The sequence below is a fragment of the Halichoerus grypus genome, chromosome 11 (genome assembly GCF_964656455.1).
Source record: "Halichoerus grypus chromosome 11, mHalGry1.hap1.1, whole genome shotgun sequence".
In the NCBI taxonomy this organism is placed as follows: Eukaryota; Metazoa; Chordata; class Mammalia; order Carnivora; family Phocidae; genus Halichoerus; species Halichoerus grypus.
The window spans coordinates 86771508-86798686 of NC_135722.1; the positions used below are offsets into that span (position 1 = coordinate 86771508).

At 42.0% G+C, this 27179-nt stretch overlaps 1 protein-coding gene across 4 annotated transcripts in view; it reads right to left on the reverse strand.

Annotated features, from left to right (window-relative positions):
* The window catches only part of APLP2 (amyloid beta precursor like protein 2), an 86587-nt gene that overhangs the window by 35671 nt on the left and 23737 nt on the right, over positions 1-27179 (reverse strand). For all 4 annotated transcript variants that reach the window (XM_036086313.2, XM_036086312.2, XM_036086310.2 and 1 more), the window contains exons 2-3: positions 2187-2360; positions 950-1073 (exon numbers count right to left, since the gene is read on the reverse strand). In XM_036086313.2, the coding sequence (XP_035942206.1) occupies positions 950-1073; positions 2187-2360 (298 nt within the window). The remainder of the gene's footprint in view (positions 1-949; positions 1074-2186; positions 2361-27179) is intronic.

The window sequence follows — 27179 nt, forward strand, 5'->3', positions numbered from 1 at the left end:
TTATTTAGTGCTGATTCTTCCTGTTATTTTGATACCTGTGAGAATGAGAAAAGCAACTTACTCCATTTTAGGAAAGGTTTTAATGAAGGGAGGAAGTAGAGCGAGTTAAATTAATGGTTAAAATTAAATACTTCTACGAACTACCCAAAATGCCTATGTTGATGCTATATCTATGTTAATCCTATCATGGATCATCAAAAATCAATTATTTTGATCTTTTAAGCTTCTACGACCACGTTTGTTCCTCAATCACCCAGTATACGGATGTCTCAGTGATACGTAGTTGGGATGACGAATGCATTAACTAGATAAGCGTTTGAAGCAACAACTGTTTCTGGGTAATAAAAACTCCTTGCTCAGTTTTAGTCAAGTTAGCTTTATTAACACCAACCACAGGGTCAGAAAGCCCGGTAGCCGTCGTGGGCCCTTCAGAACGGCAGGCAGCACAGGGCCTAGCCCTGGCCTCCCTTACCGTGTGCTCAGGCAGCTGAGTCACTTCTCCTGAAAACTCCCACAAGTCTGGTCTCGCTAGCAATACAGGATCTCAGTACCTTGCCAAATGTGTATAGGAGGAAGTAAGAGGAACAGAAGACTCCATTCCTCAGGCTGCTCAGTACAACTCACTACTACGACTATAAAATGGAAATTTCAAACATCAATGTGAGGCAAAGCTGGGTTGCTCTCAGGGCGGCACTCTGACTCACGCCGTGCAAAAAGTTCATCCTTAAAAGACAGAGGATGCCCACGATGGGAGAGGTCGTGACCATCAAAGACAAGTCAACCATCGACCCTAGGAAGCAGGAAATATTCAAAACAGAAGTCCCACAATACATTCCTGCAGCCGTCGGCTTCTTAACTAATGTAGAGGCCAGAGAAAATTAAATTTAAAAATGAGCAACCTCCACTTCCTGGAGGTTCCTGTAACCAAGAGCATCTACGGGACACTCACCAAGACACTTGAAAGGTATCACGATGTGTGTCTTGCACTGCTTTTTGTCCCTCCGGCACCAATTGTCGACACTGACAGGCTCATTTGCTTCCATCACGTTTGTGATCTGTAGCTCTGGATACATCTGCAAAGAAAAGAAAACACACGCACAATAAGTGGACTTTATCCATAATAAATGGACATTCATTTGCAAGTAAGGATGCCTCATGTCAGTGTCATTGTTATGCTCTATAAATCTCAACTTCACTCTGCTACTCCTGGTTCTAACTGAACTCATTGAGTAAAAATATACTGTAACTATTGGTTTTCTTTTGACAGGTAGATTTCTGACCACTTCTAATGCATTCTCTTAAAAAAAAAAAAAAAAGTGGGGCGGAGGAATCTTTATTTAAGTTAGGACATACAAAAGCAGCAAGCTCTCAAGCCCAAAATAAATCTATTCGGTATCATGTCAACTTGTAAGGTGCGTGTAAACAGCTGAGAAGAAAAACATATTAAAAGGCAAGTCCATGGAAAATGTCTGCTGATGAAATTAGAGAATAATACTTTAACCCTGGCCCTCTACACTAATCTTGGTAAGAAGTTAAAACATCTCATATCCCTTTCTAGGTCACGTTTTGACCCAAAAGGTAAAAGTTGAGTCAGACCTGAGATTATCATTTACAATACTGGTGGCTTTCTATCAGCAAGTCCAAAGCCAAGAGAACCAGGCTTTACTAGCACGCACATGACATGTTTGGCTTCACATCCTCCCATAATAAGTGGGAAGCCAAGAGAACCAGGCTCTACTTGTACAGTTCCCGTACAAGCTTACACACCCGTTTACGAGTACGGTTCCGCACTGTTCCCTCCTGGAAGAACCAAGAGCTCGCAGCGCACACGGGCAAAGCTTCTGACAAGTCTCAGTCATGTCATATATATTTATTTTATTTTTAAAGATTTTATTTATTTAACAGAGAGAGCACAAGTAGGCAGAGAGGCAGGCAGAGGGAGAGGGAGAAGCAGGCTCTCCCGCTGAGCAGGGAGCCTGACGCGGGGCTCGATCCCAGGACTCTGGGATCATGACCTGAGCCGAAGGCAGCCGCTTAACCGACTGAGCCACCCAGGCGCCCCAAGTCATATATATTTAGAAATAAAGGCCCGGTGCTCCATCATTAGCAACCTGGCCTTCTAAGGTAACGAGGTTCAAGCCTGACCCAGAAAAAGAGCCATTTCCACGTTCTGGCAACACTCTTACCTCTTGACAGTACTGAAGAACTTCTTCTTTTGTTCCAAAGCAGCTCTTAGTGCCTGTTGGGTCCGGTTCCCATTTCCCAGTCTGAATGTTTACATGCATATTTAACTTCCCACAAAACATTGCAATTTGAGGCTCAGCAACAGCAAATCCTGTTCCAGCATTGGCTGCAAGAGCCTACCGAAGGGGGAGAAAAAAATCCACGTTTATTCCAAAAAAGCTGGCAGAAAGGCACAGTCATCCAATGGTTTGTAACAGAACTGATCTTTTAAAACTTCATTATTTATTATTTTCATCTTCATAAACAAATCCTTTTCCCAGGAGTTAGGCCAGAAAAAACAATGACCGTTGGACTTACATGATCAAAGCAAAAGGTCAATGGAAAATCTAACCCCCACTCCCCACCTGGATACTTCTGACTTGGGAGCCTATAATCCAACTGTGATCTGCTCTAATACAAGCACATCGACTTCCCATTCCTTACTGTAGTAAGCCACAAAAGTACAGAATGGCTAAAGTTCCAGTGATTCACTCACACAACAAAATTTTGTTGAGCAGCTACTAGCTTGCAAAGCAACATGCTAAATGCCTAGGTCACAAAAGTGAGCCAAAAGTTATGGTCCCTGCTCTCGTGGGGCTTACAGTCTAGCCCAAGAGTCCATACTCACACATAAGAAAGTGTGATCACATTCCTAGATGTCCTACAAAGGAAAAGAACCCAGGGCTGAAGGAGCGGACAGGAAGGGAATTTAACTTAGGCTTGGGTTCAGAGGTGGTCAGGGAAGCCTCCTGAGGAGCAGTACTTGTGAGGTTCCCATGTGGATGGAAAGAATGCAGACAGAGAGGCAGACAGCAGTAGAAGGGTGGAGAGGCATGCAGGGACAAGCCTACACAGTGTGTGGACCAAGAAAGGACTTCTGTCTTATCACTTAGGTGCTGGGAGGTTTTAAGCACAAAGTATTTTCAAAATGCAGCTGTGATACTTTTTTCTGGTTGCAGGATGGCAAAGAGATTGAAAGGGAACAAGTGTAAATGCAGGGGATGGCTCAGGAACCTGGAGCTGCAGACTCCGGGGGAGAGAGAGGGAGGGAGGATGGTACCTTGGACTAAGGCGGTACGGCGAGAAACACATTTGAAAGATCAGACAGCACAACAGGCAAGACTTGGTGACAGATTAGTTAAGAAGATGTCAAGCATGGCTTGCATCCCTCAATGAGGGATGGTATCATTCATGGAAGCGGAACACTAAAAGGGATTTCATGAACAATTTTATCTTGTATTAGATAAAAATAATCAGATTCCATTGTCTTTCTTTGGTTAGTATCCTCTTCTTTGTGAAAAGATCATAGCCACTAACAGATCACAAATTACAGGTGAGAAATAACATTTAGGCATTGTGACAGTTAAGGCTCCTACAAAGTCTCATGTTCTAGAAAAAACACAGGCATCCCAGTATCTAGAAATATGCCAATATCGATGATTGCATCCACAATGGAGTTCTGCAGTCTCCCCTAATGTGAAAGTTCTTTCAAAATAAAAATCAAACAGTTTTTTAAAATGTTAAAAACTTGGCGGATAGGGTTAAAGATTTATCATGTTGCTCTTTTTAAAAAGAGCAATTAACATAAAATGGTTTTCCAATTAAGAGAAAGAGTAACTTTGACTTTTATAATATATGGGAAATATGTGCTTTCTAAGCAACTCTCATTTATTTGTGCTGATGGACAACACAGACATTAATGGTCCTTCCAATCAGGAGACTACATTTGATTTTGAAATACATTATGACCTTTCTCCAGGCAAAATTTGCCATCCTCCACACATTTTGCTTAGGAGCTTATTAAAATAAGCCTGCTTTCTACCAGTACAAGAGAAGAAAGCACAGACACTTGCTGGATAGCTGGGAGAAAGCTAATTTGGGTTGAAAATATTGCCGAGATCAATCAGGGTTGAAAAACACCTCAATTAAATCCAACGAAGAGAACAATTAGCAACTTTATCAACTAGAATTGATTGTAGCCCTACTGTGACGATTAATCATTTATTAAAGTAGAAGGCAGATCCTAGGCCTTCCATGTAACTGCATATAAAGCTACAGGCTGATAAGAAAAAGAAAGAACAGGGGCGCCTGGCTGGCTCAGTCAGTAGAGCACACGACTCTTGATCCCAGGGTTGTGAGTTCAGGCCCCACGTTGGGTGTGGATATTACTTAAAAATAAAATCTTTAGGAAAAAGAAAAAGAACATTTAAGGATATCTGTGGAAAGGAACACGCACTTATTTATAGGCAATACTCTAATGGTATATTAATTCAAACCAATTGTTAAAAGGAGTAAGGATGCACAAGGCAGATGTGTTTAATTCTCAACACTGAGTTCAATACATGTACCAAAATGCCTCTTCTATTGGCCATTCTTTTTTTGAGAGCCATATCTAAGGATTATGGCTAGAATGCTGGATTACGATATGGAGGAAAATGGGTATACATAAATGGGTTAATACCGAGACAAAGGCCAAGAAACCCCAAGGACACTTTTAACTACCAAAACCAGTGTTTCCCTAAGTTCTTTCCTTCCTACTTCAAAAGCCCAGACAGAAATAAAGAAAATCGAGAAAGAGATGATAAGTATATAAGAAAGCCGAAGCAAGAGGTCCAAGGAGAGTGTTTCCTAAACCTGCTATAATTAAACCACCACAGTTAAATCTAAAGTTGTGGAGCAATAATTCCTAAATCCTATGACTTTGTATATTTTATTTATTTTTAAGATTTTTTTAGAGGGGGAGGGGCAGAGGGAGAGAGAGAATCTTAAGCAGGCTCCCCAACCAGTGCAGAGCCTGACGCAGGGCTCTATCTCATGACCCTGAGATTGTGACCTGAGCCGAAATCAAGAGTCTGACGCTCAATTGACTGAGCCACCCAGGCGCCCCTTTAAGATTTTAAGTAATCTCTACCCCCAACGTGGGGCTCAAACCCACAACCCCAAGATCAAGAGTCGCACACTCCACTGACTGAGCCTGCCAGGAGCCTCTGGCCTTGTATATTTTAACATTAAAAACAGTGATTAAACAAACAGGACTTCGAGTGTGGTAGAAGTACTGGGGGGTGGGGGGGGAGAACAGGACATTAACCTCTTAAACTCTAAACATGAAATCAGGTAAGAAACAGTGTCAATTAGTTAACGTGAGCTCACCCGAGCCACAGAGTGGAGTGTGCAGGCAGCCACTTATCAGCACCAAAGATTATGTTCCACATGTTACTCATTATGGTTGTTGGCTAAAAGACCACAAGAGTTCCAACTGTATAAATGTTCAGTTTATGGGTCAACCACTAAGGTCAATACATCAGTGATGAGTGCATTTGATCTTTGTGCTGAGATGGTCAGCATCGCCTTCCCTAAAGAGAATCTCAAATACCAGAGGTTAAAGCAACAGGAAGCAGCAGCTAAGCAGAAGCAGCCCCTCACATCAGTTACCACCAAGAAAGAGGAGAGTAACTGGAATCATTCCAGACAGCTAATATGCTGCAGTGATTCACTTTTGAGTTCAGAAAGATTAATCCTTGTGGTCATAAGAGACTCTCAAGAAGGTATCATCTGAAATATAAAAAGCCTCTGTGGACCATGTCTAGGAATCAACTAATCAAACATATCCCAACCTTACCTAGAGTATAATAGGATCGGTTTTGTTCTGTGATGTTTGTACTTCTTTCCTCTGAAAATGCTCTTATTTAATGTGCCTCCATTTTCTTAAGCACACACTGTGCCTGGATCCATTACATCAATATATAAATCAATCTGTTTCCTAATCTAACATGTTACAAATGGGATTTCACTGCCAAGTCAGCACTTCTGATATCCTGTGAACCTGGAATCTTCTACGAAAGAAAATTAATGCCCCATGCTTTGGCACTTAAGCCAGTCCTTGTGATCTATGCATATTGCAGCACTTTGAAGGCTTTGAAAACAAATTGCATCAATTGCTTCCCAGCCCAGCGCTTCCATTTTACTTAATAATTCATTCTTAATAAAAAATTCCATTTTATTAATTTGGCTCAGGGAAAAGAATTTAGCTTTACAAGGACAGAAACTCAACTTGGTAAAAATTGCTTCTAGTAACTTGGTTGAAAACCTGATATGGCTTAAAGCAATAAATAAATAAATATAAGTAAATCTAAATCTGAGCCTAACTTAAATGAGGGCCTTTAATTATCATCTCAAGAGATGCAGCTCCTAGGCCCACCTCAGTCCCCCCACCCTTCACAAAGGGGCTCAGGACCAACGCAGTGTTCCCAGTCCAAAGTGAAATGTAAGCCCAGTATTTCCTTCCCCACTGAAATGATCATCTCAGGAGCTAATTTGGCTCCAGGGTTTGGGAAAGTGCCTGCTGTGGAGGGAGCACCTTCTGAAGAGGACGGTTTTATCCCCTTACTGAGTGAATCATGTTTCCTCGGATAGGAAGCTGCTGAGCTGCATTACAGGCAGGCAAGCGTTCCAGCTTCACCCCGGGAAGGCCAGTTAACACAGTCCCAGTATGAATAAATACTGAAAGAAGCACGCCTCTGTAGCATCTAGTTACCACCTGCATGGTAGTGATAGCAAAAGGCACAGCATTCGTAATCAAAGACCCTCGATTTGAAAGAAAAGGTCAGAAAAGGACAGTCTATTAATGGGTGCCAAGATCCTATATAATTACTCCTGTTTGTTCAAGTTCTGCCTGGCATGTCATGATTCATAGGTTAAAATGACTTAAATCTGCGTTCACCAACCTGTACTTGAGATTTACTTAATTGAGCAAAGTTTTAAAAAGCCATCATTTCAAGGTATCTCTCCAAGGTAGTTATGGACTACAAAAGGGAAGAAAAATTACTGCACAGTGGACATACTATCACTTCCCTCACCAGCAGTAAGCTGCGTAAGAGAACCAATGAGAAAGACGGAGGGGCTCCCCCATTTCAGAAGACCAAGGAGAAATGACAAGTAAATGCAACACCGGAGCCAAGACAGGATGCTGGGACAGGAAAACGACATCAGTGAGAAAACTGGAGTAATTATGTGGATAGGGTCTGAGTCAGTTAATAATTGTGTACTAGTGTTAATTTCCCAGTTTTGACAATTGCACCGCGGCTGTGTCAGATGTGGAGATTAGGGGAAGCCCGGAAAGGGCACAGGGGAACTCTGGAGAATTTTTGCAACTTTGAAACCGTGCAGCCGTGCAGCCATGGTCAAAATTCAGGTGGGTGATGAATACGATTTAAAAAACCCAAACCACTTTATTTTGAACTAACTTTAGAGTTTTTTTCCAATCTGTCACAAAGAGAAGACACATGTTCAGGTCGGGCCACTATTAAGTTATAATCAGAGTAGGCCAATACCTGAAAAACACACTATTTATTCTAAACACATGAGCATACATCCTCCAGTGAGAACACTATTACGATTCTGCCGAGAGCCTAATATAGATGAAAGTCCACTCCTGTGACTGTCAAAAGGATCACTGGAGTTTGGACCCTTTAGCATATCTCCATCAGCAGTAAAGAAGTGAAGCTTTCAATTTAAAACAAGCTTCAAACATTTCAACCCACTATTTAATAAAATAGGATTCCTGTTAAGCATTTTCCAGCTTTAGCAGCAAACTGAGAAAACCTGTCCTTAAAAGTGACAGTTTGCATTACAGCAACTGAAAATCCTTAGCCGTGTTTTTATTTGTTTGTTTTAACATTTGAACTTAATTCAATTAGAAACTGGCGAATTAGGTTTAGGGCGAAAACTCTGAATGCAAAAAGCCATTATTCTTCCAGTGACATACGCCAGCTCTTAGGTATTATTTTCATAGGCAGTAATTTATACAAATAATCTCTGCTTTATTAGAGCTCTAAATATTAAAGTATAAAGGAGGTATCATTTCCAAGATTAAAAATGGTTTAGATGGTCTCCAAGGTTTTATAGGAACACAGTGATTTGTTCATCTGGATTACACTGGTTGGTAAGGATCTAAGCCCCAAGATTTAAGAGAGGTCTGTTATATGTCCCCGAGATGAGAGTGAAGAGTCTTCTATAAAGTTATTGAAAAATACATAAATACATAAAACACTTTTATGTTAAAAAAAAAAAAAAGAAGAAGAAGAATAGTGTTTATGGGTCTCAAATTCTCAAGTGGACGGGTTCTGGACTGGCTCCTGTGTTTCCTTCCACTTGCCCATAATAGGAACTCTGAGAAATGGATTTCGGCAGGTATGGAGACATGCCTTGACCAACCATTCGTCCTCTGCTCATTCCACTCCTGACCTCAGAGGAAGTGTCTGAGGTGGTGGCCAAGGGCAAGGGCTTTAAAGGGAGGGCAGACCCTGACAGAGTTCCAGCCCCATCACTGACTAGCTGTGCTGCCTTTGGCAGGTCACCTAACCTCTCTGGCCCTCGGTTTCTCCATCTGTAAGATGCTGACAATAGTAACTGCTCACCACAGTGTTGTCTTGAGGTTTAAGTGAGTTATCATATGCAACGTGCTAGAAACAGTGCTTGTTCTTTAGAAAAGAGTTCTTCAAATGTTGGTGGCCATTGTTATCAGGCTTTAAATTTCTTGATTTGTAAAACGGGGCTCCTGACATACCTACACCTCTCAGGCCTGTCGTGGGGATTACAGTAAGACGCTGCCCAGAAGCACTAAGCCCAATACCTGCCACAGAGCAAGACCTCATATGTTAACCTCATTATAGTCGGGCTGGCTCCTCAACATTCAAGCTCTCTCCGGCTACAATTACAGCACTGGGGCCTAAATTACGAGTGTGCAGGGAAGAACCCGTGAAGTCCCCATGGGCCTAGGCATCCTCCCCAAATCCAGGATGGCATGAAATGGGCTTCAAAGACTGCACATGCCTTCTTTACCTATTAAATCTGGACATACCTCAAGTAGGCTGCATTAATGCTCCACATTTTCTTCTGTGGGAATTCAGGTTTACATGAACAATTTAATACCACCCTCCCATTTAGAAGAAAATCACCGGGAGTTGCTGGCTTCCTGGCCCTGGTCCAGCTTCCGGCTGGCACGGAAGCTAGGTCAAGATGAATCTGCAGTTACTACTGAGACACTGCTGGGATCGAAAGAGCACTGTGTAAGTTATTTCTCTAGATTTGTATTCTTGAGAGAAGGATATTCCCCTCAACTTACTAGCTATGCAACGTCATGGAATAACTTCTCTCAGTATTAGTTTTTGCTTCTGGGCAACATAAATATGGTGCTACCCAAATTTTAGGTATTATAATAAACGACATCCACAATATTAACTTTGGACTTTGGTTCACAGTTCACACTACAACAGAGAGAATTCTACTTTCCTGACACTCCCCATGCCTAAGGAACATGGCTTGGAAACAAAGACAGCTTCCTCACGGAGTAGGAATCTGCAGGATTCCAAAGCCAGGCAGTAATCCTGTCATACGTTGAAGGCATGCTAACTGCAGAGGCCAGAAAGCCAGGAGGCTTGAGTATTAATATAACATGATCTAAATGGTGTGAACTTGGGCTTAACCTTTGAACTCACTGGCCAGTATTACTTGGTTTTTATTGAGGGTGCTAAACAAATAGTGTGTGCAGGGTTAGGGGGAATGTATGAGGGATATGTTTCTTAAACCTTTAAAGAGGGAAATGATTTTAAGTAACAAACACCCAAAGTATTACTGATTAAATATTAATAATTACTGTTCATTCTAAATCATTCCTACTAATTCACAGATGATAGAAATAATACCAAAAAAGAACCAAACCAAAGAAATAATACAAATGACTGCAGGGTAGGGGAGTGTTCTGTGGGATATCCAAGCACAAAGCTGGCAATATTCTCAGAAATTATAAGCATGCTTCTTACTTCTGGCTAATCAAATGCTTTTATAATATTGTTTATTTCAAATGCATTAAGTCATAATCATTAAAAATTAGGCATTATTTTAGCATTTTTCAATTATCTCATGTACTTAATGTAATAAATTACACCTCCTTTAAAAATATTCTATTTCTATTTCACTAAAATATATACTCAACTCAGTGATTTTACCAAGGTTAAGTTGGGAAATTACCACATGTCAGCTTTGGCTAAAATGCTGACTTCCAGATGTTACAACCACAAACATGAATAGCTAATGTCAGAGATCTGAAATTGATTCTGCTAGGTCTCCTTTCCTTTACTATATCCAAGAAAAGATAAGAGCTCAGGTCATGATCTTGGGGTCCTGGGATTGAACCCCGCAATGGGCTGCCGGCTCAGCAGGGAGTCTGCTTGTCCTTCTGCCCCTTCCCCCTGCTCGTGTTCTCTTGCTCTCTCAAATAAATTAAAATCTTTAAAAACAAAAACAAATCCATGCAACTGAAAACATTCACGTTTTCATATATATAAGATGGCTTTTATTGGCATTTTAAAGTGGAGGTTCCCTAACACTCATTAGGGGGCTAATAAGGTCCATGACAAGTATTCAATGGCCTGAAAAATGAGAAAAATAAGAAGGGTCTGGTGTGCACGTGTGTGTGTACGCACCTGAATGTCTAAGGATATGGAACTGCTGTCTTGAGGAAAGAGTGCTCTGAATTCTATGATTATCTTTTTATCTTTTGTTTTAAAATTTTTTTTATATAATGATAGCAATAGTAAGTTGATAGTCTGTATTATTAAGAATTAATGGCCTTATCTAAAAATTTCTTAATTTTTTACTTTTCCATGAAAACCAAAGGCTTCGTTCTTTATTTCTGAGGTTCTGTAACGTTGAAAGTCAAGAAAGGGCAGAAACTCTTAGGTGAGTAACCGTATCTGTTTATAACTAGAAAATAAGACAATTTGCCAAAATGACTTTTACAGGGCAGAGAGGGAGGAAATGACATTTCAAATTACAAATGGCACTTTCTATGTGCTGTTCTGCTAACCATTTTACTATGTTTACTAGGTGCAAGCCATATTCAGATAACCAATCATGATGAAGCAAATTACTTTACCTTCTAATGTCCACTAAAACTGTGAAAATAACAAAAATACAAAAGAGCTCCACCTTCCCCCCAAGTTCAAAGCAAGTCAAAAAGGTATCTTTCCTATGATTTATGTAGCATTTAAATTTAAAAGTAAATACAGACTGGATTATCAGCTCACACCAGATCTGCTTGCAGACAATGATTCTTCCTGTCTGGGACCCGTGCCCATGTGCATTATTATAATTATCAGCAATTTAAAAAAATAAAGTAATAAAGCTAGTATGAGCTGCTGGTTGGTATGTTTACTGCTTGCTGCCTCAACCATTAATTAACCTTCCTGGGTTCAAGCCACTGGAACTACTAAATAAATGCATCAAGGAGAAAGGGAAACACTCCGTGCAAGTAAAAAGAATGAATAAAAAGGATGTAAGTGTGGGAGTGAACGCACATGAACACGAACGCACCCCCACCATGGAAGTACACCCGCACTTTGTGCTACTTGTCAAGTGGGCCTCTGGGGAGCCGTGTCCACTCTTGCCCTCCCTGATCCATTTTCCCCCAACATTCTGAATCATCGCAAGTCAGAACACATCAATCACTCCTCTGTGGCGAGAGATTCAAACTCTTTCACACAACACCCCCTCTCACTCCATCACCCAGCCCCGGGCTCAGCACCACCCTTCCCGTCCTTGGGTCTGTACACAAGCCAGGGTCTTTCTTGCCTCAAGGCTCTCCACCTAGCACTCCCTTCCCCTGTTCTTCCCAGAGCAGGCACAGTCTCAACTGTCAAGACTCCTCTCAAATGTGCATCCTCTGCAGACCCTTCCTGAGGACAGTCCCCAACCGACTGGTTGTTTTCTTTTCCCCTCAAGCAATCTAAACTCCCTTGCCAATTCACCTGCATGGTCCACCTCCCTTCTGCTAGAATGTGAGTTCCTCTAGGGGAGAGGAACCGTATCTGGACACGGCACCTAGAATAACAGTAAGTAGTCATTCACAGCCAAGTAAGCGACTGACTCGAAAGCCTGCACTTTTGGTTTTTTCCAAGACATTTAAACTAATACTAATTAGCAGATATCACTCAGCAATTTTTTTTTTAAGATTTTATTTATTTATTTGACAGAGAGAGACACAGTGAGAGAGGGAACACACGCAGGGGGAGTGGGAGAGGGAGAAGCAGACTCCCTGCTGAGCAGGGAGCCCGATGGAGGGCTCCATCCCAGGACCCTGGGACCATGACCTGAGCCGAAGGTAGATGCTTAATAACTGAGCCACCCAGGCACCCCCCCTTTTTTAAGATTTAATTTACTTAGAAAAAGAGAGCACATGCGAGTGGGGGAGGGGCAGAGGGTGAGAGAGAGAGAGAATCTCAAGCAGACTCCTGGATCAGCAGAGGAGCCTGATGCAGGGCTCGATCTCACGACCCTGAGATTATGACCTGAGCCGAAACCAAGAGTCGGACGCTTAACCAACTGAGCCACCCAGGCGGCCCATCACTCAACAATTTCTCAAATGATTAACCCTGTACAAGTTTCAACGAAGTAGATCTATAATGATAAATTAAATGAAAAAAAGAAACTTACACAGTATAACAAGTTTCAATTTTTTCTTTAAAGTAAGCTCTGTGCCCAACGGTGGGGGCTTGAACTCATGACCCTGAGATCAGGAGTCACATGCTCTACCGACTGAGCCAGCCAGGTGCCCCAAAAAGTTTCAGTTTTTAAAAATTGTTGCTGAGCGCACCCATGTACACAGCCTGAAAAGCCACATAACACAGGCTTGTACTAGAAGAGCAGTCCTCTACCTCAACGGGCCCTCGCTCCTGAGAGGCAGCACTTTCTGTCTTTCCTCCACTATTTACCTCCACCTTGTTGAACAGCATGCTTTATCTTTGTACCCTTTTCAGTCCAGACACTATCTAGTAACTCCCTAGTAAAAAGGGGTTTCACTCAGGGGCGCCTGGGTGGCTCAGTCAGTTAAGCATCAGACTCTTGATTTTGGCTCAGGTCATGATTTCAGGGCCGTGGGATCAAGCCCTGCGTCCGGCGCTGTGCTTGGTGCAGAGTCTGCTTGAGATTCTCTCTCTCCCTCTGCCCCTCCTCCTTTCGCTCGCTCTCTCTCAAAAAAAAAAAAAAAAAAAAAAAAAAGGTTTCACTCAGAAACCACCACACCCAATGTTCACGCACTCACTTCCCCTTGCCCTGTTGGTCAAATCAATACTATTTACATTATTATACCATAAAAACGTACTCTGATTACAGTTCCTTTCTTTGGCATCTATCTTCCCCCTTAGAGATAGCAACTGCACCTTTTCTTTCACCTGCTTGGTTTTACATGTACTGATCAAAGCAGGCTCTGAGATGTCAGAAAAGGTGCGCAAAGCTCCCTTGGTGCAGTCTGACGCAAGAGGTGATCCAATGGTTTCAATTCCTTTTTTCTTGAAGACAGGCCTCCGTCAGGCCTGTCATTTTCCTACTGCATCTACACTGATTATTCTCTAGACCTGCGCACAGCTGCCATTCCTGCCTTCCCCCCTCCTCCTGTTCCCTGACTCCATCCTTCCTCTATGTTGACTTACTGCCTAGTTTAGGGGCTCACACCTTCTGACAGCTTCCCAAGAAAGGCTGTGTGAACAGGAAGTTTCAAACATGATGGGTCTCAAGACAAGTTTTTATTTTATGCACACACTTTATCACTAATTTGGACGAGAACTAAATTGTAAGCTAGACACAATTTTCCCTCAGCATTTAAGGCCTGGTGCTACTATCTTCCAGCTTCCGGCACTGCAGCTGATAAATCTAAAGGAAATTTGACTCGGAATCTTTTGTGCAGGTCTCTTTCTTTCTATATGAAAGTAAGTTTTCTAAGATTCTTCCCAATCTCTGCTATTCTGACATTTCAACATAATGTGCCTCGGTGTGGGGTTCTGTCCCCGACACACTCAGTCCTACATATCTCCTCTGTTCTCTTCCTGAAATTCTTATTCCGTGCTTCTCGGACCTTCTACAGTAATCCCCTGCTTTTCTTAATTTTCCTTTCTAGGTTCTTAGTGTTCTCTCTGAAAGATTTCTACTATATTTTTTTTTTTTTTTTAAGATTTTATTTATTTATTTGAGAGAGAGAGAATGAGAGAGAGCACATGAGAGGAGGGAGGGTCAGAGGGAGAAGCAGACTCCCTGCCGAGCAGGGAGCCCGATGCGGGACTCGATCCAGGGACTCCAGGATCATGACCTGAGCCGAAGGCAGTCGCTTAACCAACTGAGCCACCCAGGCGCCCAAGATTTCTACTATATTTTTAAATTCCTGGTGTCATGTTTCTCATCTTCAAGAACTCTTCCTTGTTCCCTGCCTTATTTTACTACAGACTATTATGTCCAACAGATGGAATACCCTCCCCTCTTTGAAGTAAATATCAAGAACTTATCTAAACTTATTTGTTCCCTGCCTTGTCTTCAAGTTGCTTTTTTCCCCCCTCATCTGTTTTTGTTCTTGATCATGTTCATGGCATTCCTGAAATCTTTGGTGTTCCTAAGCCATCCAATTTAATATTTAAGAAGGGGGCACTAAAAAGCTGGTTAAAAGTTTGTTTTTGTTTTTGTTTTTTTTTTAATTTTATTTGAGAGAGAGAGCAAGAGCACAGGCGGGGGGTGGGGCAGAGGGAGAGGGACAAGCAGGCTCCCCACTGAGTGGGGAGTTCGATCCCAGGACCCTGGGACCATGACACATGCCAAAGGCAGATGCTTAACAGACTGAGCCACCCAGGTGCCCCTGGCTAGAAGTTTTCTGTACCTGGAAAGGACCACTCAATGAGTGACCTATCCAGAGAAGGCAACAAGTTCCCCACCTGGGGCCCACCAGTCAGGCTGTCAGGGGACTGGTGACCCAGTTAAGGAGCCTGCCACCTCTCAGCCTCTCATTTTCTGCTGGGCCTGCTGTCCCCAGGTAAATCGGGAGAAGTCTTTTCCCAGGGGTGGGAGGGGGGCAGTGAGAGGGGTATTCCTGGGCTGATTCCTCACACTAAGTTTCAACCCCTTCCCTCACCCACTCAGAAGCCCTGACACTTCCCGTTCCTCAGTCAAGTCCTGCTCTGCAAATCAGTTTGCTTTTAGTTGGCTTCTCCGCCAGCATTTACATTTCAGTTCCTTCTGGCCTGCTAATAACTCTGCTAATCAGGATCCATCTGCTTTCCATCTTCAGGATTCTGTGGACGTCTCTCCTCTCCAGTTCTTTGTCCTTGTTGGCTTATTCATATATTAAATGTATCGAAAGCTAAGCCACATTCTCTCTCTCATCAGGACAGAGTCAGAACAACTAGAATCAGGGGCGCCTGGGTGGCTCAGCCGTTAAGTGTCTGCCTTCAGCTCGGGTCATGATCCCAGGGTCCTAGGACTGAGCCCCGCATCGGGCTCCCTGCTCAGCGGGAAGCATGCTTCTCTCTCTCCCACTCTCCCTGCTTATGTTCCCTCTCTCGCTGTGTCTCTCTCTGTCAAATAAATAAAATCTTAAAAAAAAAAAAAAAAAAAGAACAACTAGAATCATCCACCTGCATCTTTTAAGGTGCAACAATTCAAAAGCCGCTAAATACGAATATATAGGAAAACTAGAGATAGGAAAGTATGAACAAAATCATAAGCTTTTATTTTTTATTATTTAAATATAATGCCCATTAAGAAAATAAAAGTCTGATCCTTTATTCAAAGATTATTTCATTGGGGACGACTGAGTGGCTCAGTCGGTTAAATGTCTGCCCATGATCCCAGGGTGCTGGGATCAAGTCCAGCATCAGGCTCCTTGCTCAGCAGGGAGCCTGCTTCTCCCTCTGCCTGCCACTCCCTCTGCTTGTGCTCTCTCTCTGACAAATAAATAAATAAAATTTTTAAAAGAAGATTATGTCATTGGATCACTTTACAATTATGCTACAGTCAACATATTATTGGTTGAACCGTATCCCCAACAAAACTCATATTTGAAGCCCGAACCCCCACTACCTCCACACGTGATGTTATCTGGAAGTCAGGTCACTGCAGATGCAATTAAGGTGAGGTCATACTGGAGCATGGTGGGCCCCTAATCCAATAGGACTGCTGCCCTTACGAGAGACACACACACACACACACACACACACACGGGGAGAAGGCCATGTAAAGACTGGAGCCGTGCTGCCAAAAGCCAAGGGACCGCCAGAAGCTAGGAGGGAGGCCCGGAACAGACCCTTCCAATAGCACTTTCCGAGGGAGCACCGCCCTACCCTCCGGACAACCTGGGCTTGGACTTATAGCCTCCAGACCAGTCCGACAATACATTTCCCTTCCTTCAGCCACTCAGTTTGTGGTACGTTGTTACAGCAGCCCTAGAAAATGAATACATTGGGCAAACTGGTAGACTCAGGATCTGTATTTGGGGAGCTAATAGTCTTAGAGACAAGAGCCAGGCACAGAGAAACCCAGAACTACACTATAACACATGCATTATGAATGAGAGGTGAGGAAGTGGAGACGGAGTGCAGTGTACTCGGAGAAGAGCTATAGCGGAGACAGGTATAGGGCAGGGCACAGGACAGAACAGCCGGGGAGGCGGGGGGTGGGGGGGGAGGGCGAAGGGCCAAGCCTTCAGACCCTCTCCTCCAGAAAAACTGGGCTTGGGCTCTCTTCCAGCTCGAGTGGGACTTGCTAGGCATACTTGAGAAGGTGGAAGGGTATGACCTGGGAAGATGAGGTAGAGACAGGAAGTCAGGTAGGAAGCCGCTGCATTCACCCAGAAGAAAGGCTGATGAACAAACACCCGAGCAGCGTGGGCAGGAAAGGGACTGGAGAAATGTGGACAGGATTTGAACAAGAGATACGAAAGAAGTGTCAAAATGATGCCAACTTTCTAATTCTGGCAACTAGAGAGCAGTGGAGCTAATAACCAAAGGAACTGAAAAGGGTAGGAAGGAGGGGATTGGAGGATAATGTGGGCTGGAATCATGAATTTGCAATTTAATAACAGGTTGAAAGAATTTTAAGCCCAGAGAATAGATAGGATCATCTGAGGCGACTGCATTTAAAAAGGAGAAGGGGCACCTGGGTGGCTGAGTCAGTTTAAGCATCAGCCTTCAGCTCAGGACATGATCTCAGGGTCTTGGGATCGAGCCCCGCGTCAGGCTCCCTGCTCAGTGGGGAGTCGGCTTCTCCCTCTCCCTTTCCTTCTGCCCCTACCTGCTGCTCGTGCTTCTCTCTCTCTCTCAAATAAACAAAATCTTTTAAAAAATAAAAAGGAGAAGGACAGAACCATAAGAAATATCAACATTTAATGGGCATGCACAGAAGGAAGGTCAGTGACTGAGGTGGAAGGACCAGGAAAGTATGTCAGAGAAGCCTTATCAAGAGAGATGAAGCAGCAGATTCAAATGTTCTCAGGAAATTTCGGTGGTCATGAAATCACCAGTCACTTCAATGTGGTGGCAGTGCTAGAAACAAGGTCACATGAACCCAGGTGACAAATGAGAGGTGAGGAAACAGCCTAGGAGTATAGACTAGGGATCTCCAAGTTGGGTGTGCCAGGTCACCCCCACTACAGAAATACTACAACTGTGTTGATCTCATTCTGCACACTGCAAGACCTCGAGGCAGGACAATGTTTACAATAGTTGGAAGTGGGAGGAGCAATAACCATAGAAATCTATTGTACCACACAGAAGTTTCTCTCTTGGTTGCTTCATGGTGAAGTACTTGCGAGAGTCATGGAATTGAGAAATAAGTTAAGGGGCACCTGGGTGGCTCAGTTGACTAAGCATCCGACTCTTGATTTCCACTCAGGTCATAATCTCAGGGTTGTAAGACAGAGCCCCATGTGGGCTCCGTGCTCAGTGGGGAGTCTGCTGGAGATCCCCTCTCCCTCTGCCCCTTCCCCCCTCTAAAATAAATAAATCTTTAAAAAAAAGAAGTCAATACATTTTTCTTGGGGTGCTTGGGTGGCTCAGTTGGTTAAGCATCTGCCTTCAGCTCAGGTCATGATCTCACAGGGTCCTGGGATTGAGCACCACATCAGGTTCCCTGCTCAGCGGGGAGTCTGCTTCTCCCTCTCCCTCCTGCTCATGTGCGCTCTCTCACATAAATAAAATCTTAAAAAAAAAAAAAAAAAAAAAAGAGGAAGATACACCAGAATCAATCTCTCTCCCTCCTGTACACAGAGGAAAGCCCATGTGAGGACACAGAGAGAAGGCAGAAATCAACCCTGCTGACACCTTGATCTTGAACTTCCAGCCTCTAGAAATGCGAGAAATTAAATTTATTCATTTAAACCACCCAGTCTGTGGTATTTTGTTACAGTGGCCCTAGCAAACGTAATACAATCACATCACTGTCACATTGCATATGAATACAACATTCAAAGGAAAGTTTGTGCCTTGGCTACAAAGGTACAAAAAAAAATAAAACTTTTTAGAATATAAATTAATAATTTACTCATTTTGTAACATGAATATGCAGAAGACTTTAATTAAAAGCATAGTGTGATGTGAACTGGCTACAAAAACTACAAGAAAAATCTGAAGAATGTTGGTTGATAATGATTACATATAGGCTTTTCAACTTTTGCAATGCTCCTTTAAATTGATATTAATAGTACTGAGCTGATACAAGAGTTAGCAGATTTACTTAAATGATAGTTCTGAATTTACAGACTTTTGTTTCAAGGTGAAATTGATTCTAAGGGCACCTGGGTGGCTCAGTCAGTTAAGCATCCAACTCTTGATTTCAGCTCAGGTCATGATCTCAGGGTCATGGGATTGAGCCCCGAGTTGGGCTCCACACTCAGCAGGGAGTCCTTTTGTCCCTCTCCTTCTGCTCCCCCACCCCCGCTGCTCACGCGCACCTCTTTTTCCCAAATAAATATTTTTTTAAAAATAAAGAACATGAACCAGCTTTATCAACATAGACACAAATATCAAAGGAACACGATTTTTTTTAAACTCCATTCAGTTATTACAAAACGTTTGTGTTTGGAACAACTTGAGAATGTCTACTTTGCCAACTGTAAATTTCATGAAATCTAAATAAAAATCAAGTATTTCAGATGAAGATTGCCATCCAAGTTGAGATGTGGCTATAAATGTAAAATATATGCAGAACTTCAAAGACTTAGTATGTAAATTTTTAATATGCAAAATACCTCAATTTTATTACATGTTGATTTTATAACATGATTACATATATTGAAATGATACATTGGGTTAAATAAAATATAATGGTTAAACTAATTTCATCTACCTTTTTTTTAAGTAGGCTCCACATTCAACATGGGGCTTGAATTCACAACCCTGAGATCAAGAGTCACATGCTCTATGAAATGAGCCAGCCTGGATCCCCCATCTATTTTTTGGTTTTTAAAAAAATGTCAACTAGAAAAATTTTAACTATATATATGTGGCTGGCATTGAGCACTGTGCTCAATGTTCAGTTAACATTGTGCTAGAAGGTATGACCTGAATGCCTTTTTTCATTCACCTTTACATTCCATATAAATGCATTTTCCTTTCTTTCATCAAGAAGACTAAGGCTAGGGGCGCCTGGGTAGCTCAGTCGTTAAGTGTCTGCCTTCAGCTCAGGTCATGATCCCAGGGTCCTGGGATCGAGCCCCGCATCGGGCTCCCTGCTCCGCGGGAAGCCTGCTTCTCCCTCTCCCACTCCCCCTGCTTGTGGTCCCTCTCTCGCGGTCTGTCAGAAAATAAATAAAATCTTAAAAAAAAAAAAAAATACTAAGGCTAGCAAGAGTTTCCGGTGATTGGAAGAAGGGGTAGGTACCCAGATGGTTCCCTGAGAAATCTTCAGGCTGCCAAGAATTAAATGGGTTAAGAGCCACAAAGCTTCCCTGAAGAGGCTACGCTAGTTCAAAAGAGACAAGTGGTTCCAAGTAAAATAATGAACAGAAATTAAACAGGAAAAAGACATTTCTTGAGACATTTCTCCTTATAAGAGATTCAGTATTAAAAGCAGGGGAGGGGGGCATAGAGGATTCAGTATAGGTTATGTAAGTGGGTTAAGTGCCAAGAGCCGAAGTTCTTATTTTATCCAATTGCTGGGGGGGGGGGGGGAAACGGAGGTGGACACTCTCCTCCATCCCCCAAACTTCTTAGATCCACAAATATGAAAGAAACCGTCACTGAGACATAAACAAACAAATCCCTCTTCTTCCAGGCTTCTGACAACCACAGAACACAATCCAAGGGCCGTCCAAAGACAATAAAAATAACCAGAACAGAGCATATATGATATGATGTTCATATCCCATAGGTATTGCTGATTCAATTATATTTAAGTCAATAAACATTTTAAGGACCTTACAAGAGCAGGCTCTAAAGACAATAAAACAAACAAGTCCTCACATGCACGGAGGCTTGGCTTGGTCGGGGAGACAATTCTGTAAACAAAATAATCCTAATAAAGAAGGAAAGCTTCTTAAACTCTGTCATACAGGAGGTCCCCAACTTCTGTCTGACTGGTTCCTAAATGACAGTTAAAAGTTAAGCCCAAATAAAAGGTGCAGTGATGGTACCCCTGGGATCTATAGGTTTAATATTATAAACTGGGAGTCTATTCCTGAACAAATATGAAAATAAGAGAAAAAAGAGCAGACACAAATACTGTTATAAACTTAAGTATTTCGATCATAAAAGTTCTTTTGGAGTGTGTCCTTCATGGGCTAGAGTGGCTGAGGCTTCTTAAAATACTTAAATCTAAGGAAGTACAGAGAGATGACATCTTTTCCTGGAAAATTTCCCTGGAACAAGCTTGAGTACCCTTTGTGACTCTAAAAACCTTAGTATTTCCCTCAAGTTTACACACCTGGATGATTCTCATTGCTGATTCATTACGCAAGAATGCGTCAATCACGTCAAGGAAGGAGTCAGGCATTTTTCCAAAGATACATATTTAGGGATTCCTTACTTCCAAATTCAACTAACTTTTCTGGAGAACTCTGTGGCATTTCCATACCGCTTGTAGCCTTCCCAAGTGCTGATTTTTTTTTTCCTTTTTTTTTTTTTTAAGATTTTATTTATTTATTTGACAGAGAGAGAGAGACAGCGAGAGAGGGAACACAAGCAGGGGGAGTGAGGGAGGGAGGGAGAAGCAGTCTCCCCACTGAGCAGGGAGCCCAATGTGGGGCTCGATCCCAGGACCCTGGGACCATGACCTGAGCCGCAGGCAGCTGCTTAATGACTGAACCACCCAGGTGCCCCAAATGCTGATTTTCTTAAAAATCCACCTAGGGCGCCTGGGTGGCTCAGTTGGTTAAGTGACTGCCTTCGGCTCAGGTCATGATCCTGGAGTCCTGGGATCAAGTCCCACATCGGGCTCCCTGCTCAGCGGGGAGTCTGCTTCTCCCTCTGACCCTCCTCCCTCTCATGCTGTCTCTCATTCTCTCTCTCCCAAATAAATAAAATCTTTAAAAAAATAAAAATTAAAAAAATAAATAAATAAAAAATCCACCTAATCATTTTTTTTTCCTGAAGCAATCAAACCATCCTTTCCTTGGGCTAAAAACCTCTTTCCTTTGATGATTTACAGACATTGCCCAGACCAAGCGTACTCACTCACTCTTTATAATAACCTGCCATTTTAAATTGAATTCAAACACATCATAAAAGCAAATCAATAAAAGGCAGATGACAGCTTGGCAACCATCAGCAAATTTCAAACCATTGTATTTTGGATGAAAAACTAACAACCACCTTGCTAAACTGATTTTATATATTCCCAAATAGTAAAAAAAGTCTCACCAAATAGTAAAAAGCCTTTATTCTTTAATATATCACTACAATCCACAACCATATATGTGTATGTGTGTCATGTATACACACACATATATATGTACGTATACACAAACTCAACAGTTCTTAAAAATTTACCCAATGAAAATTGAATATGCTTTGAGAGCACCACCAACCATACCAGTTTATAAAACACCAGCCCTACTACAAGTGTTTATATGTCCTTAGTGGTAAATTAGCCTCTAAATGATGTCAACCCAAACACTGCAAGAAAATTATTCCTACCAACACAGTGCCCTTACCACCACATACCCAGAGTCGCGAAGTCTCCTCAGCATTTAGGCACAGAGGTAATTTTCAGCACACACACTTGGTCTACAAAAATCTCTCATTTTTCTTCTGAACAGTCTTACAAAGTCATCAGAATCAGTTCACAGTAAACCTTTCAAAGACTAGCAGGTCAAGCAGCTATTTATGTATAGTACTATCTGGTATCTTAGTACCTCAGCCAAATTTGAGCAATCCAGATTGGCATGCTTAGAATGACTCTCCTTGTCTCTTGGGAACAGCTATTAAGTAGCTCAATGAAAGAATTTTTGCAACTCATCTCTAATACTTAATAGCAGGATGTAAGCAAGTGTTCATATTAGGTTAAAGTGACTTTTTTGGCCCTATGAAAAAAACTGGTTTCAAACATTTCCAAAAGTATGTAAGACTAATAGTTGCCTATATCACATCACAAAAGCCCTGTGTTAATCTCAGTAATATTTAACATGATATTTTACTTGGCCAACAATGAACTCAACCTATGATGGTATAAAATAATGTAACCTTACTGGCCTTCTGATCACTTGTCTCTTTGCTTTCTTCCAAACATTTGCTCCCCTTAAACCCCCAAACATCCCAAATACTGGATATGGCAATGATGTGATATCCAAAAGAAATATATCTTCACAGGGGGTGGGGGGATGGGTTAGCCTAGTGATGGGTATTAAAGAGGGCACGTATTGAATGGAACACTGGCTGTTATACGCAAACAATGAATCATGGAACACTACATCAAAAACTAATGATGTAATGTATGGTGATTAACATAATAAAATTAAAAAAAGAAAAAGAAATATATCTTCACAAATCACCAAGTAAGAAGAATGCTAAAAATACTATACCTATAATACTATCTCTTCTTAGTAAGGGGCGCCTGGGTGGCTCAGTTGGTTGAGCATCTGACTTGGTTTCGGCTCAAGTCATGATGTTGGGGTCATAAGATCGAGCCCTGAATCAGGCTCCATGTTCAGCGTGCAGTCTGCTTGGGATTCTTTCCCTCTCCCTCTACACCGCTCCCCGCCCCGCTCCCTCACTTGTTCTCGCTCTCAAATAAATAAAATCTTTTTTTTTTTAAGATTTTATTTATTTATTTGACAGAGAGAGACACAGTGAGAGAGGGAACACAAGCAGGGGGAGTGGGAGAGGGAGAAGCAAGCTTCCTGCAGAGCAGGGAGTCCAATGCGGGGCTCGATCCCAGGACTCTGGGATCATGACCTGAGCCGAAGGCAGACACTTAACGACTGACCCACCCAGGCGCCCCTAAATAAAATCTTTAATAAAAATAAAAATAATAATGTGTACAGAAGCAACCATCATTACCTCAAATGGGACTTGAAGTTTATGTTCTATTTCCTTTAGCTTCTTGGAGACAGATGTAAATCCTGCTCTCGTAATATCAGATTACCATATGGATATTTTAATAAAATCCATCCATCCAGTATATCTACAATATGCCTTCACTTCCATTATTCTGTGACAAGTTCAACTTCTTCACTCACTACATATACATACATAAAACCACATGTAATGGCTCAGCTTGGCTAGGAGCTTATCAGGTTTTGCATCTAATCTTTTAAAATCAATACTTAAAACATTTTACTGATTTTAATCTCTCCTGATTACTATTTCCCTTGTTTAAAAACAACACTAACCAATCTTCAGTCTCAATGACTTGTATCAATTCACAAAATTAATCTTTCATAATGATAGCTCAGCAGGATATTTTATTAATGTCGATTCTGAGGAATCTAATCAAGCCTCATTTATCTTAAGAGTTGCTTTAAAAAGAGGTGCCTGGCTTGCCTAGTCAGTACAGCTTGCAACTCTTATCTCAGGGTCATGACTTTGATCCCCACACTGTGTGTAGACAATTACCTTTAAAAAAAAAAAAAGAGCTGCTATAAGGAAAAACATTTATATAGCATTAAGCAGAAATCATCTTCCAAAGGGAGTGGGGGCAGGGCAGAGTCCAACCAGACCACCAAAGAAGATTCTGTTATGAAAGGTGGTTTTCAGGTCACCTGAAACCTGCCATGAGTAATAAACATTTATTGCAAGAGATCATTTCAATCCAACTCTCTTTCTCCTCTTTTCAACAGGGTTGAAAATTCTCTGCCTATGGATAACAGAGAGGTGATAGCGGCAGAGTATAAGACAAAAATGGCAACCCACGGGCGCCTGGGTGGCTCAGTTGGTTAAGCAACTGCCTTCGGCTCAGGTCATGATCCTGGAGTCCCGGGATCGAGTCCCGCATCGGGCTCCCTGCTCAGCGGGGAGTCTGCTTCTCCCTCTGACCCTCCCCCCTTTCATGCTCTATCTCATCCTCTCTCTCAAATAAATAAATAAAATCTTAAAAAAAAAAAAAAAAAAAATGGCAACCCACATTCAACCTCCCTCAAGAACCCAGAGTCTCCTTCCCATCTGAAGGAGGCCGTTGCTACTTGGGTATTGCTGCCAGATCTTCCAATTTTTTTAAAAACTGGAAAGGAATTTTAACATAAAAATCCATATTATTTGGAAGTGATGATTTTTTTTTTTTTTTTAAGATTTTATTTTTAAGTGATCTCTACACCCAATGTGAGACTCAAACTCACGACCCTGAGAGATCAGGAGTCGCATGCTCCATCGGCTGAGCCAGCCAGGCGCACCGGAAATGGTGATGTTCAATTTGAATTTAAAATACAATGAAGCCCAACTTGGTGAGAGCCAAATAAAACAGAAGTCCAGGCCACATGCTGTCTGCAGACTGCAGGTTTTCCACCTCCATTTGGTGGTTATGGACCAGGAATCACAGTTAGTAGGGATGACAGTTAATTTCAGAAGCCTAAAAGTCATCAAACACCTAGTACCCAGAAGTTATAGTATAAACTACAATTAATCATATATCAATTAGAAAAAACTTGATTACGGAAAATTATGTTAAAGACCTAACACTGAATATTAAGATGACAATACTGCTGAAAGTAATCTAGCAGTTCAGGGCAATCCCTATCAAAATTTTCTGCAGAAATTTTTTTTTCTTTAAGATTTTATTTATTTGAGAGAGCATGAGCAGGGGGAGAAGCAGGGAGAAGCAGAGAGAGAGGGAGAAGCAGGCTCCCCAATAAGCAGGGAGCCCGATGCGGGGCTCGATCCCAGGACCCTAGGATCATGACCTGAGCCAAAGGCAGATGCTTAAGCGACTGAGCCACCCAGGTGCCCCTGCAGAAACTTTTTTAGAAATCTTAAAATTCATATGGAATCTCACACTCTCGAAAAAGAACAAAGTTGGAAGACTTAAACTGCCTGACTTCAAAACTTACCACAAAGCTACCTATAGAAATAAAAACAGTGGGGTACTGGCATAAAAATGGACATACAGAATGGAGAACTCAGAGTCACCTGCAAAAGAATGAAGTTGAACCCGTACTTTAAACCACAAACAAAAATTAACTCAAAATGGATCAAAGACCTAAACCCAAGAGCTATAAAGACAAAACCCTTGGGGCGCCTGGGTGGCTCAGTCGTTAAGCGTCTGCCTTCGGCTCAGGTCATGATCCCAGGATCCTGGGATCGAGCTCCGCATCGGGCTCCCCGCTCAGCGGGAAGCCTGCTTCTCTCTCTCCCACTGCCCCCTGCTTGTGTTCCCTCTCTCGCTGTCTCTCTCTCTCTGTCAAATAAATAAATAAAATCTTTAAAAAAAAAAAAAAAAAAGACAAAACCCTGAGGGTACAGCCTGACGTGGGGCTCAATCCCAAGACCCTGAGATCATGACCTGAGCCAAAGTCAGACACTTAACCGACTTAGCCACCCAGGCACCCCAAAAGATAAAAATCTTAAAAGAAAACATAAGGGCAAATCTTTGTATTTTATTTGGCAATGATTCCTTAGATAATAAAACCAAAAGCACAGACACACACACACACACACAAAATAGCTGAACTGGACTTTATCAAAATTAGAAAATTCTCTACAAAAGACACTATATCAACAGAGTGAAGACAACCCAAAGCATGGGAGAAAATATTTATGTCACATATCTGATAAGGGATGAATATTTAGAACATATAAAGAACTACAACTTGGGGCACCTGGGTGGCTCAGCTGTTAAGCATCTGCCTTCGGCTCAGGTCATGATTCCAGGGTCCTGGGATCAAGCCCCGCATTGGGCTCCTTGCTCCGCAGGAAGCCTGCTTCTCCCTCTCTCACTCCCCCTGCTTGTGTTCCCTCTCTCCCTGTGTCGCTCTGTCGAATAAATAAAAATCTTTTAAAAAAAAATCAAATAAAGAACTACAACTCAACAACAAAACCCAACTCAAAATGCAAAAAAGACTTGAATTAACATTTCTCCAAAGATACACAAATGGCCAACATGAAAACACGCTCCACATCACTAAGCTTTAGGGAAATGAAAATCACAATGAGGAACCATTTCACACCCATTAGGATGGCTATTACCCAAAAAATAGAAACAACCACTGGCGAGAATGTGGAGAAATTAGAACCCTTGCGCATTGATGGTGAGAATGTAAAATGGGGCAGTCACTATGGAAGACAGTTCGCAGTTCCCAAAAAGCTCCACAAAGAATTTCCATATGATCCAGCAATTCCACTTTTCAGTACATACCCAAAAGAACTGAAACAGGAACTCAGATACAAGTACAGCCATGTTCACAGCAGCAGTATTCACAATAGCCAAAGAGTGGAAACATCCCAAATGTCCATCAACAGATGAATGAATAAACAGAATGCGGTATAGATACACACAAGGGAATATTATTCAGTTTTAAAAAGGAATGCCATTCTGATACATTTACTTTGAAAACAGTATAATGCTTTATAAGAACATTTATAAGAATCAGCAACTTCGTAAGAGAGGTTCCCAGGGGGATTTGGGGTGGGCAAGAGACAGGGAGTTAATGGGATTATAATGGGTACAGAGTTTCTGTTTGAATGATGAAATGGACAGTGCTGATGGTTGCAGGGCACTGT